This window comes from Lampris incognitus, chromosome 2 (assembly GCF_029633865.1).
Source record: "Lampris incognitus isolate fLamInc1 chromosome 2, fLamInc1.hap2, whole genome shotgun sequence".
In the NCBI taxonomy this organism is placed as follows: Eukaryota; Metazoa; Chordata; class Actinopteri; order Lampriformes; family Lampridae; genus Lampris; species Lampris incognitus.
Genome location: NC_079212.1, coordinates 117191197 through 117202675, shown reverse-complemented (window position 1 = coordinate 117202675; position 11479 = coordinate 117191197). Strand labels below are relative to the sequence as shown.

The 11479-nt window shown below is 39.9% G+C and overlaps 1 protein-coding gene across 4 annotated transcripts; it reads right to left on the bottom strand.

Moving 5' to 3' along the window:
- Positions 1-2821: 2821 nt before the first annotated feature.
- On the bottom strand, positions 2822-10179 carry tfe3b (transcription factor binding to IGHM enhancer 3b). Of its 4 annotated transcripts, none has more exons than XM_056273097.1 (9): positions 10037-10170; positions 7832-8057; positions 7471-7695; positions 6876-6971; positions 5815-5926; positions 5602-5652; positions 5324-5399; positions 5008-5155; positions 2822-4617 (listed from the first exon to the last, which is right to left on the bottom strand). In XM_056273097.1, exons 2-9 carry the CDS (start codon positions 8021-8023, stop codon positions 4162-4164), a joined length of 1356 nt encoding a protein of 451 aa, XP_056129072.1. In that variant the 5' UTR covers positions 8024-8057; positions 10037-10170; the 3' UTR covers positions 2822-4161. The 4 variants fall into 4 exon arrangements, with proteins under 4 accessions (XP_056129072.1, XP_056129071.1, XP_056129067.1 ...); XM_056273096.1 differs by having other exon boundaries at positions 2823-4617; positions 5602-5658; positions 10127-10179; XM_056273092.1 differs by lacking the exon at positions 10037-10170 and adding an exon at positions 9915-9986 and having other exon boundaries at positions 2823-4617; positions 5602-5658.
- Between the last annotated feature and the right edge of the window lie 1300 nt (positions 10180-11479).

Genomic DNA, 11479 nt, shown 5'->3' with positions numbered 1-11479 from the left:
ACAGCACGAATCGGATGATAAAAAGTACGACATCACACAATTAAGTGTGTCTCACTTGCACCGTCCGGGGTGCCGTCACAGCGATATAAAATTCTTACCATTAAGATCAGCAAACCTTGATTAAACAAAGTTGTGATACACGAATAAATAGTAACTTTAAAAAGCTTTCAGGTCGTAACACCTTCTCCGTGCTGCTCCAACTCCAGAATGCCCCTCAACCTCCTATGCACACAGGTGACAGGGCTTTTAGCTTCACGGAGCAGCACACCTGCAACAGATAATCCCAATCAGTCCACTTGCCTCCTCACACTCAGCAGCCAACTAACTAATCTGAAACAAAGGAAGAAACTCATGCAGAAAAGAAACAAATCAATGTCAACTATACATGTAACATAACTATATATATATATATATATATAACTATATATTACTATATATATAACTATATATATATACACACACGATGAGTGCGTCTCACACTCATCGTGCGCTTATAACACCATACAACACCATTGACGGTTTCGGGAAAAAAACGCTCTATGTATATGTATGTATATACACACACACACACACACACACACACACACACACACACACACACACACACATATACATACATACGTACGTACATACATACATATATTAAAATCTTTGGTAACACTTTAGTATGGGGAACGTAGTCGCCATTAATTAGGTGCTTATTAGCATGCAAATTAGCAACATGTTGGCTCTTAATTGGTCATTATTACATACTCATTAATGCCTTATTCTGCATGGCCTTATTATACAACCAGCAAGCCATTAACTATGAGTTTTCCCTCTACCTCAGAATTATTGCTTATTAGTAGTACCATCTCAATATGTTTTGCTTAGTATGGACTTTATAAGGTGGTAGTACCACAAGAAGTTATTCTCCCTTACTAACACTTAATGAATATGGTCTGTTCTTACATAACAAAACACAAAACTACAAGTGTTAATAGTGTTAAATTACTGTAAATTAAGTTTTTGTTACTTAGAATATGTTCCCCATACTAAAGTGACAACTTGATCATTACTAATTCACTAGTAATTACGTTTTTTTATGTTCCCCATACTAAAGTGTTACCATATATATATATAGATGATCTTTCCAAAAAGTTAAAAGAGTGTAGGACTGGCTGTATGGTGGGGGATATTCTTATTAACCAGCTGATGTATGCTCATGACTTAGTCGTGCTGGCTTACAGCAACTGCTCAGTCTGCTCAAGGTATGATGTGCAGCGTGACATTAAATTTAACTCTAAAAAGAGTGTTGTCATGATTGCTAAGACCAAGGAGGATCAGAAACAAATGTTTCCCTCATTCTTCTTGGCAGACCAAGCACTAAATGTGGTGAACAAAACGAGATCTCTGGGTCACATCATCAGGGATGAGCTATATGATGACGATGATGTGCAGCGCCAGTATTGCAAACTGTATGCACAAGCCAATATGCTGGCACGCAAATTTCATGTGTACTGATGAGGTTAAAACTGCTCTTTTTAGGGCCTATTGTACTCCACTCTATACAGCCCACTTGTGGTGCAATTATAGCCAAGCAAAAATGAAAAAGCTGCAGGTAGTACATAATGATGCATTTAGAATCTTGCTCAAGCTTCCAAGATAGACAAGTGCAGGTCATATGTTTGTGACTAGTAATGTTCCCACTTTTCATGCTGTGTTGAGGAATTTTATGTACAAATTTATGTGTCGATTAATTGATTCAAAGAATGTAATTATAATGCCCTTAATCGAGCCAACACAAAGTGACACAAAGTACCCCTCTTGTTTCTGGAAACATTGGAACAAATGTCTGTATAGCTTTTAATCATTGTGGACTTCTGAACTGCTGTTTTTAGTTATATTTTTGTGTTCTTGTACTGTGTTGTATTTCTTTGTTGTTGTCTTTAATATGGACCTACCTTTGTGTCTGAATAAAGTAAGATTTGAAATAACTGACAAACTTTAAACACAAATCAAACAACAAATCAAAACATGGCTACTGAGGTATTTTAATTAAGGACATAAACTGCATCTGGTGGCTGCTACATCATCACTCATCTAAGGGACCTCTTGAGTCTAAACTGACTGCAGGTATCCCCACCCTTATAAACAATAGTTGCATAAAGACCGAAACTTTCATACGCAAATATGAGCATGACCGTTAACTAACTTCAATGGCCATGTGGGTGTCTAGAAAATTTCGGTGTCTGGAATCATACCATGCCAGCTTTGTAGTATGGTTTGGAGATGGTAGCACTGACGAAAAGACAGGAGGAGGAGCTGGAGGTGGCAGAGTTGAGGATGTTAAGATTTTCGTTGGGGTGAAGAAGAAGGACTTGATTAGGAACGAGTATATTAGAGGGACCGCTCAGGTTGGACGGTTTGGAGACAAAACAAGAAACGCAAGCTTGAGATGGCTTGGACATGTGTGGAGGAGAGATGCTGGGTATATTGGGAGAAGGATGCTGAATATGGAGCTGCCAGGGAAGAGGAAAAGAGGAAGACCAAAGAGGAGGTTTATGTATGTGGTGAGGGAGGACATGCAGGTGGCTGTCATGACAGGGGAAGACTCAGAGGATAGGAAGAGATGGAAACAGATGATCCGCTGTGGCAACCCCTAACGTGAGGAGCCACAAGTAGTAGTAGTAGTAGTATTGTCTACAAATGATCTGCTATTTGTCCGTTATCCCTGCTGTTGATTTGATTTTGATATATTAATCCCTGTGGGGAAATTACGCTCTACATTTAACCCATCCTAGCTGTGTAGCTACGAGCAGTTATTTGTAATATCTCTATCGCATTGGTTTAATGTGTTTTTAGGAAAACGAGCACGTATTTCTTCAAACACACATTTATTGAACCAACTTTACATAATTCAATGCCTTTCTAAAGTTTGTTGCTGTCATAATGAATAATAATTGTATTGTAAAAATGTTTACACAACAAACAGTTATAACTTACTATTAAAAGAGGTGAGGATAGTGGTTGCTTTAAAATAGTTATCAGTTTTTTTCTTCAAAGATTGAGAAATTAAAAAAAAAACTACCTTGGTAGATCATGCTTATCTGAAAAAAAAAGGGGGGGGGGAATCACCCAGTGATCAACATGGATAAAATCTTGTAGATATTCACCAACAAAACAGATGTTAGTCAGGAGAGATCGTTAATCTATTATTCTAGTTTCAAAACAATTTTAAAAAAAGGTGATGCACTACAGTACTTTTGAAAATGGTAAATGTCCAATTCGTCTCATTTTTTTTCTTTCATTTTTTATGATCTTACATTTTTTATACTTTTCCACATTTCTATTGACACAATGAAAATGCAGACTTGTATATCTCTGGCTACATTATAAAGACATCCTGCTTTGGCTTACTCTACAGCAGCAGGAGATTTTCCCCTTTTCTGGTTCTTATTTATTAGGCATGCAACCTGGGTATCAACTGCTTGCCTGTCTGAAATTTCAATGCAAAAGACAAAAGCTTTTACAAAATGCATAGACCATAAAGTAAGGTGCAATAAAATGTTCAAAGTAAAATATACTCGTAATAAAATATGCAGTAAATATTTCACCGTGTGCTAATTTACTTTGCAAACATCCCTTTGGTAACTGCTTGTCAGAAAAACCTTTGAGCATGTGACTGCTGCTAACAAACCCTGAATCCAGTGAATAAAAAAAAAGTCTTGGCATCTTAATTTGTCATGCCATATCATTGCCATGAAAAAAAAGTCCTCACAGCCATCTAAAAATGAGTACATAATATATTCAGGCAAATATATTTCTCTTAAAACTCTGAAGGAAAACTTACCATTCATTTCTTATTGCTAAGTCCCTGACCCTTTATACACCATTCCATTTCAATAAGATAATTAATAAGCCCAGATAATAATCATCAGTCTCTTCAAACAAGAGCAATTAAGCCTACATATGGCAGAAAACTTGAGCGCAATTGATTTTATGCTGATGTACTATTCATATTAGTTTTGATCCTTGTGCTGGTTGCTTATTTTCTCTGTTCAAATCTACAGTCCTTCAAACTGATTCATGCCATTTTTACATAGGAGTGCCGTTTCCCTGACTATCCTCCCAACTTGAAGCATTGTCCTCTCTGGCTGTGTGACCACGAGTCTGAGCTTGTCACAAGTCCTCATCTATATCAAGGCTGCTCCGGCGACTGCTGCTTTTGGAGGCACCTGGTGACAGGGGAGAAAACAGCGGTTCTGCCATCCTCTCTGGTGACAGAGCACATCCCTCATCCATGAGAATGTCTCCCAGGCCTACTTCTGGGTAGAGAGCCGAGGCAGAGGCCTCGTCCAGCTCGGCAAAGCTCAGGCTGCCCAGGTCCAGGGGACTGCTGATGGTGACACCTGCAGGGGAGTCGGAGGTGGGCGGAGAAAGGAAGGAGGCGGGGACAGATTGTCCCATGGCTGTGGCTCCAAGGTTGAGGAGGGTTTGGGAGGAGACTTCCCCTGCATTGGGAGGGAGATGCTGGCCACTCTGAGGTGTTTGCTGCTGCAGCAGAGAAGGATTGGTGCTCAGGTCAGACGACATGGTGGTGGAGAGGCCATGGAGCCGGGCCTGCATCTCTAGCTCCTGAACAGATTAGCATGAGGTTATTTTATTTTCCTTTAGATCAAGACCTGGCAGTACTTGACATGGCTGTTATTTCCCAGAACCACTTCTTTGTGCATTTGGACAATGCAAGATCACTTAGCTCAACTCACGTATTTCATTTGAGATATTTTATTTTTTCACCAAAGTGAACATGACCACTGAGTAGATTTATTTATCATGCATGCTATGGAACTGAAAAACAACTAGTCAAGAAACTGCAACATAACATTATGGTGGTCTATTTAAGTCTGATGAGTATTTCATTTAACAATTCGATAATCATGATATTTTGTTGTATTTCAATTTCCATGGCACTAAATTATAACAGATAGTACTTCTAATAAAGTTAATCAGACAAGAAATGCTGACCTGGATGCGTAGCATGAGGCTGTGGTTGGCATGTTCCAGCTTTTTCTGACGCATCTCTATCTCCTTGGTTCTTTGCTGCTCCTTCTGTAACTTCCTGATGTAGTCTACTGAGGCTTTCAGAATGGTACCTTTGTTCCAACGCATCTCCCTGTTGCCAGTGGGATGTCATAGATTATTGCACACATTGAAAACACAACACTATCCAACAACTCCAGAAGTCAGATTTGGAAAATGAAACAATGGGGATTTTACAGACATCAAGTGAATAAACTAACCAATATGTTTATATTTAGGGGGATAAAAAGGTAGAACTCACGGGTCATTAGACTTGGGTATCAGTGCACCCAGTTCCTTTATGCGGTCATTTATGTTGAACCTCCGCCTCCTCTCAACTGTAGAGAAGCAGAGGTGACAGAGCAGAGTGAAAATAAAGAACGTTACTTCCACTTTTCTTTTTCTTTTTTTTACTCCAAAAGAAAGAGCATTGAGTTTTACTTCTACTTTTTATAATCCAAAGAGTGTTCAAGCTCCACTCTGGAGAGGAACAAAGAAATTAAACTGCAGACAAAATGGCAGAGAGTTGACTTGACTTACTGAGATTGTGGTTATCTTTCTTCTGCCTCTCCTTCATTAGTGCTTTGGCATCTGCATCTGACAGACAAATACTGGGTTTTGTTAAACACATAAAATCATGTTTCCAAAAAATTTTAGCCCACCATATCAAAACATTCTTTTTGACAAAAATTTGCAACACTTGAAGGGGAATGATGTGTACATGCCAAAATTGTAGCACATATTTTAATATACCAGTTATTTCCCTTTTGATGTTTGGAAGATCAGCAGGACAAGAGTTGCTGACAGTGAGAGTAGGTGCTGCCATTCCAGGGCTATGGTATACATCCAAGAGATTCCCGGGGAGCTTTTCAGACAAAACATGTTAAATTGTATGGCAACAAGTCCAAAAAGCAGTAAATCTGTGGAGAGGATGTCATCTACACCCCCTGTTTCAGGTTAAGTTGATCATTACAGTAAACAGTTCCTCCATTCCTAAAATAAAATGAAAATTGGAAGTTGATCGCTATAACTGCACACGTAGAATTGCTACATACAACTCTAACGGAATGGTGCATGTTACACGGCACAAAAAAGCCTGCAATCAGGATACATTTGAAAAACAAAAAATGTATCCCAATCTATTGAACAGAAAACCGACATGAATGGGTAAAGAAAATTCAGAAATAGTATATTGCTGCTCATGTGCTCATAAAATCCAAGTCTTTTCTAGTTGCAATAGTTATTCTGCAGGGTGGAGGAAAGAGCACATTTGTTTTCCAAAATTCAACCATTTATAAAACACTGCTATAGATTCATGATAAATATCCATCACAGCAAAATCACAAAATCCATTTACCTCACATTGCTTATTTTTCTTTTCATCCAACAGCATTACCATAATCCTCATTTTCTGCTCGGTAGCAAAATTTCTGAAGGTCCCCTCTCTCTGACAAATTACTGGTTCAACTGGTAAAAGAGCATGTTTTATGAGCACAATCTACTTTGCTCCTTTTCTCGATCTTGTCTTCTCGAATAGTCTATCCTACCCAGGCAACACTTCCCTGACATATAGTAGCTCAGTGCCAAAAGTATATATTTACTCTGACACCAACACTGGATCCTGTTTCAGAATTTTATGCCGAACAGAGCCAGTTCAGCCAAAGAACGATACTAAAGGTATTCAAAATCTAGGATTAAAGAACCTGGAATGCAACATATTGTTATGAATATATTCACTTTAAATTGAACTTTTAAACTAAGAGTAATCCAAAAAAGGAAATATCCAAGGTTCTGTAAAGTTATTGTTGTCCTACCGTGCTAGGCAGCTGAAGACCTGAGTCAATTAACGTCATGATGTCATCATTAAAACTTGATTCGAGACTAATAATATCATCGATCACACCATCAATCTGGAGAGGAAGCAGCATAGACAAACAATGCTTAGTACAAAAAAGACAGTTTCCAAACAATTAAATATGTAAAGGCTGTTAACATTGTGTATCGGTTGGATTTTTTTAAGCCTACAATAACTTTGATTGTAATTATATAAAAAAGCTAACACAAAGCATGTAACCAGAGAAGATTGTTTTGAATGCAGCCCGATTTCAAAAGCAGAGGCATGTGTGCAAGTAAGGTGCTGCTATCATTAAGCTGAAGGTGCAGTATTTAACATCATATTGTGACACCAGGCCACCAAGTGTAAGATGAAAAAAGAAGGCACACATTATCACAGTGAGACCTTTGGACACACAACTACGGAACAAACAAAAAGTAATTAAGTGAGAGGTGGATAGTAGTTTAGACATTAAACTCCAACAAATTATATTTTATATACATATATATATGTGTGTGTGTGTGTGTGCCAACTTTACAGAGCTACAATGACAACTGAAAGGTTGTATCTCGTACTTCCTCTTTATTGGATCCCAGGTTAAGCAGAGCCATGGGACTGTTGGGAGCACTGTTGGCTGAAGGGGCCATCTCAGGGGCAGAACTGGACTGTGGTACAGGGGACACCCCAAGGGTCTGAGGAACTACCTTGTTGCCCAGAGTGGTGGAGAGGTACTGCTTCACTTGTTGTCTCTGTGCCTGCTGGATGTGGTACTTAGTAGGGTTCTCCAGATGGGACTGCACCTTATCATTTACAAACAACCATTTACTGCATATGATTATAAATAACCAAACACTACTGGGCAAAGAGACTCTGTGATGAACATACAAATGAGAGTTAAAAGCCCAGGCAGTATTGCTGCCTCACTGAAAGCCTTACTTTTAGCACTTCCACAGGAACCTGTGCTGGTGGTGGACGGGCAACATTTGGGGGAAGCGTGACAGAGATAGCTGGAGTGGAGTCAGTGGCCCTGAGCTGGGATGCAGAGGCCTGCTGTTGGGCCTCACGTCTCTCCTGTTCCTGGGCCTGTTCTCGCATAAGCTGCTGGCGCAGCAATACGCGTGACGACATGGCTCAAGGTGCTGAACCAGAGCTGAGGATGGAGCTGGAAAAAAAAGTATCACACAAAAGATCATTTTAGATTATGGAATAGCCATATATTTAACCCCTGCCATGTTCTTTATCTTGCGATTAGTTCTTCACGCATGAAATTAGCTGCTGTTTTAGTCTTCTTTTTTTATCCAATATGGTTTCTTAAAAAAATTTAAAAAAAAAAGGATTATTATTATTGCTGCATTATGCTACCCCAACTTTACCCCTGTGGCACTAAACCCATACATGGTAAAGACCTTTGAGGTTCTAATTTTGTACTAAATTAAACATTATAGACACATCCCATGACCATCTGCGATTTACCCGCAGTTCTATTTGGTCAGTCAATGATATTTTAAACATGTGTTTCCACACCTATTAAAGGCGCAGCAACTTCTTTTTTGTTTGTTTTTTTGTGTGCTGGAAACATGTTGATATGGGCCTAGGATGATAGAACCGACTGCCCTCATGATAAATTTAACAATAAATTGGGTGCATTTACTGTCCCCTTGCATTCAACTGTTTTCAAAATTTGAGTAGGTGCAGACAGGCTAGAAACAAGTGCTTTCTTTTTAATACCACCATTCTGAAACTGTGCTACAAAACCCATCCCAGCTATACCTCGAATGTCCTGACTCAAATACTTCTCTGCAATTTCTGCAAACAGCACAGAAACAGAGATATGATTCCCCTCCAACATCACCACAACCTCTGCACCAGTGTTCAGGCCTATACCCCCCCCCAGCTACCCATCTATCCCACACTCAAGCCTGTGCATGATAGCCCCCTGACACACATGAAGGAGATGACCAACCTCATATTACGGTGTAATACTAACAAGCGGAAGCTGAACACTCAAAACTGTTGAGGACCGACTTCTTAAACAAAACCTGCCCAATTCTCTTGATCTATCCCTGGGATCAGTGGCTCAGATAAGACCACCTCCAGCCTAACACATGGTCTTAACGACCCTTGCCAGTTCATTCTTATTGATCAATAATTAAATGCACTCTCACAGCTTCCACTACAGTCTGGTATCTTCGTATGTCTCCCTTTCTCTTCCAAAGATTTGCTAATGGAAGCTAGTACAAATCCATTAAGTCCACTGAGTTCTCCTGTCATCTTGGCAGTCTTTTACAAATATGTGTGGCTCCCTACTTCAACCAGCCCTAAGGTTCACATATGATACCACCCACAATCTCTGAAGGTTCACATATCTCTGAACTCATCCTTAGCCTCACACCTCTCTCCATTTATTAACAATGCATTCTTAAAACTTGAGATTTCCTCAACCGTAGCTTATCTATAATTCTTTTAAACTCTTTGTGTGGGGTAGACCACCAAATTATTTTGCAGGGTGAAATTGATCATAGGACGGATCCTGCGATCTGTTTCTGCAAGAGGACAAGTCTGGCGTTGAGTCAAGCTTAAATCTATTACTACTGATATCTCCATCTTTTAGGACAGATAGACGACGTCGGCTAACTGACTAATTTGAGTTTGGCCCTTCTCGTTATAACTAACCTTTATATTAGCCGAAATCAGAATTCTAGCTTGAGGGTTGTATTAGCAAGGATGACCTAAACTAGTGACGGGGCTGCTGCCACCAACGCGCTCCCCAGGCTAGCGTGGTGATTGGTTGCCAACTTAAGCCCCAGCTAAAAGCTAACCTAGCTTTAGACATGTCACTGGGTAGCAATCCCCACAAATGTGGTTATTAGCTACTTTACAGCGTTAAATAAACGAGATTACGTCGACTAGGTGGACGTAGCCCCATACCGACAACAGCTATGTTTCAAAAGTAGTGGACTTTCTCTTGATTTTCAGCTGGCTAGGCAAAGTGAAAACATTAAGTTGCTTGATAACAAACCTTACTTAACGTTAGCAATCGCTTCCGTTAGTCAACGTTAACTAGCTAGTGTAGCTACATAGAACCGCGTCATTTCTCGGAGGTAACAATGAAAGTATACTGTAGGAGGTTGCGTCTATTACTTAATCACATCCATAAAGCCCCCAAATCTTCCGTTTTCTTCGCCATTTCGTGTTCTCCCCCCCCCCCCCTGTGTAGCCAAACTGATCTACCGTCGATCGCCGCTCAGCTACCGACTGTTGTTTACTACTCCAGCCTGGGCTTGTTTGACACGTTTACCCGGAACTTGTTGATCGGTGCAGGTTATGACATTTTCACAATAAAAGTCAACTTCCGTTATTGATTAATTTCCGAGAAATTGACTGCGTTGTCTTTTGAGGGAAAAAAGTTTAACATTAATTATTCTCCTATGAATGATGCTCCCATATCCTGAATTAAGTATAGGCTGCAAAACTACTTCAAGAATATATTTACTCAAATGTGATGAAAAGCACAGTACACCAGTCAAGCTTACTGTTGTGCTATTGGGTGAACGCTAACTCTGACACGTAAAACATGATGTCACTTTTTTTAACCTTACAATAACAGAGATAAATAATTTTGCTGGTACACTAACTTGTAATGGGGAGAATTGTGCCCCTTTCATTCCTACTATGCGCCCCGAACGCCTGTTCTTGCTCTACGTAACTTGGGTTTGAGTGACACGAACGGTTTTTTTCCTAGGATGGCAAAGGCATGACCCGCCCCATTCGGCCTGATTCGTTTACCCTCGTGCGTCCAACCAACATAGCCAACACCAACGAGTACTAGCCAGTCAGAATTAGTTTGTTGGGCCATGTCTTCGCCATCCTAGTAAAAAAAAAAAAAAAAAATCGCTTGCGGGAGCTCGTATTCGCTCAACCCAAGTTAACATAGTGTAAGAATAGGCGTTCGGGGCTACTGGGAATGAAAGAGGCACCGTTCTCAAGTCAATGTACCATCAACATGATTTTGAAGCTGTTATTTTAAGGTAAAAAGGTTACATAATGTTTCTTTAACAGTTGGCACTGAATACATTAGAGCAATCATCTTTTGTTCTTTTAGGTGATGTTTAGGCACGTGCGTAGGACAGATGCTGCATATATTGGGAGAAGGATGCTGAATATGGAGCTGTCAGGCAAGAAGAAAAGAGGTTTATGGTTGTGGGAAGGGAGGACATGCAGGTGACTCGCATGAAGATGCGGAGGACAGGAAGAGATGGAAACTGATGATCTGCTGTGGCGACCCCTAACAAGTACTGATGCAAAGGGTACATCACATAGTGTGTAGGCCATTCTTAATTCCTCGTATGACATGTTTATGCTTAGTGATGTACAGTCAGTTGATATTGTCTCATTTCGACAATATGCAACAGCATAGTATTGGTGTACTGTATATTGGTGTAAACATTCTCCAGCCATTGAGTACTAGTGAACCCACACAATCAACAGAAGTAACACCATCATGTCAATTTTGATCCACAGGAAAAAGGTTTGTGCAGAGTACTTAAAAATCACATTTGTGAAGACACATAAATCCAACAGCAA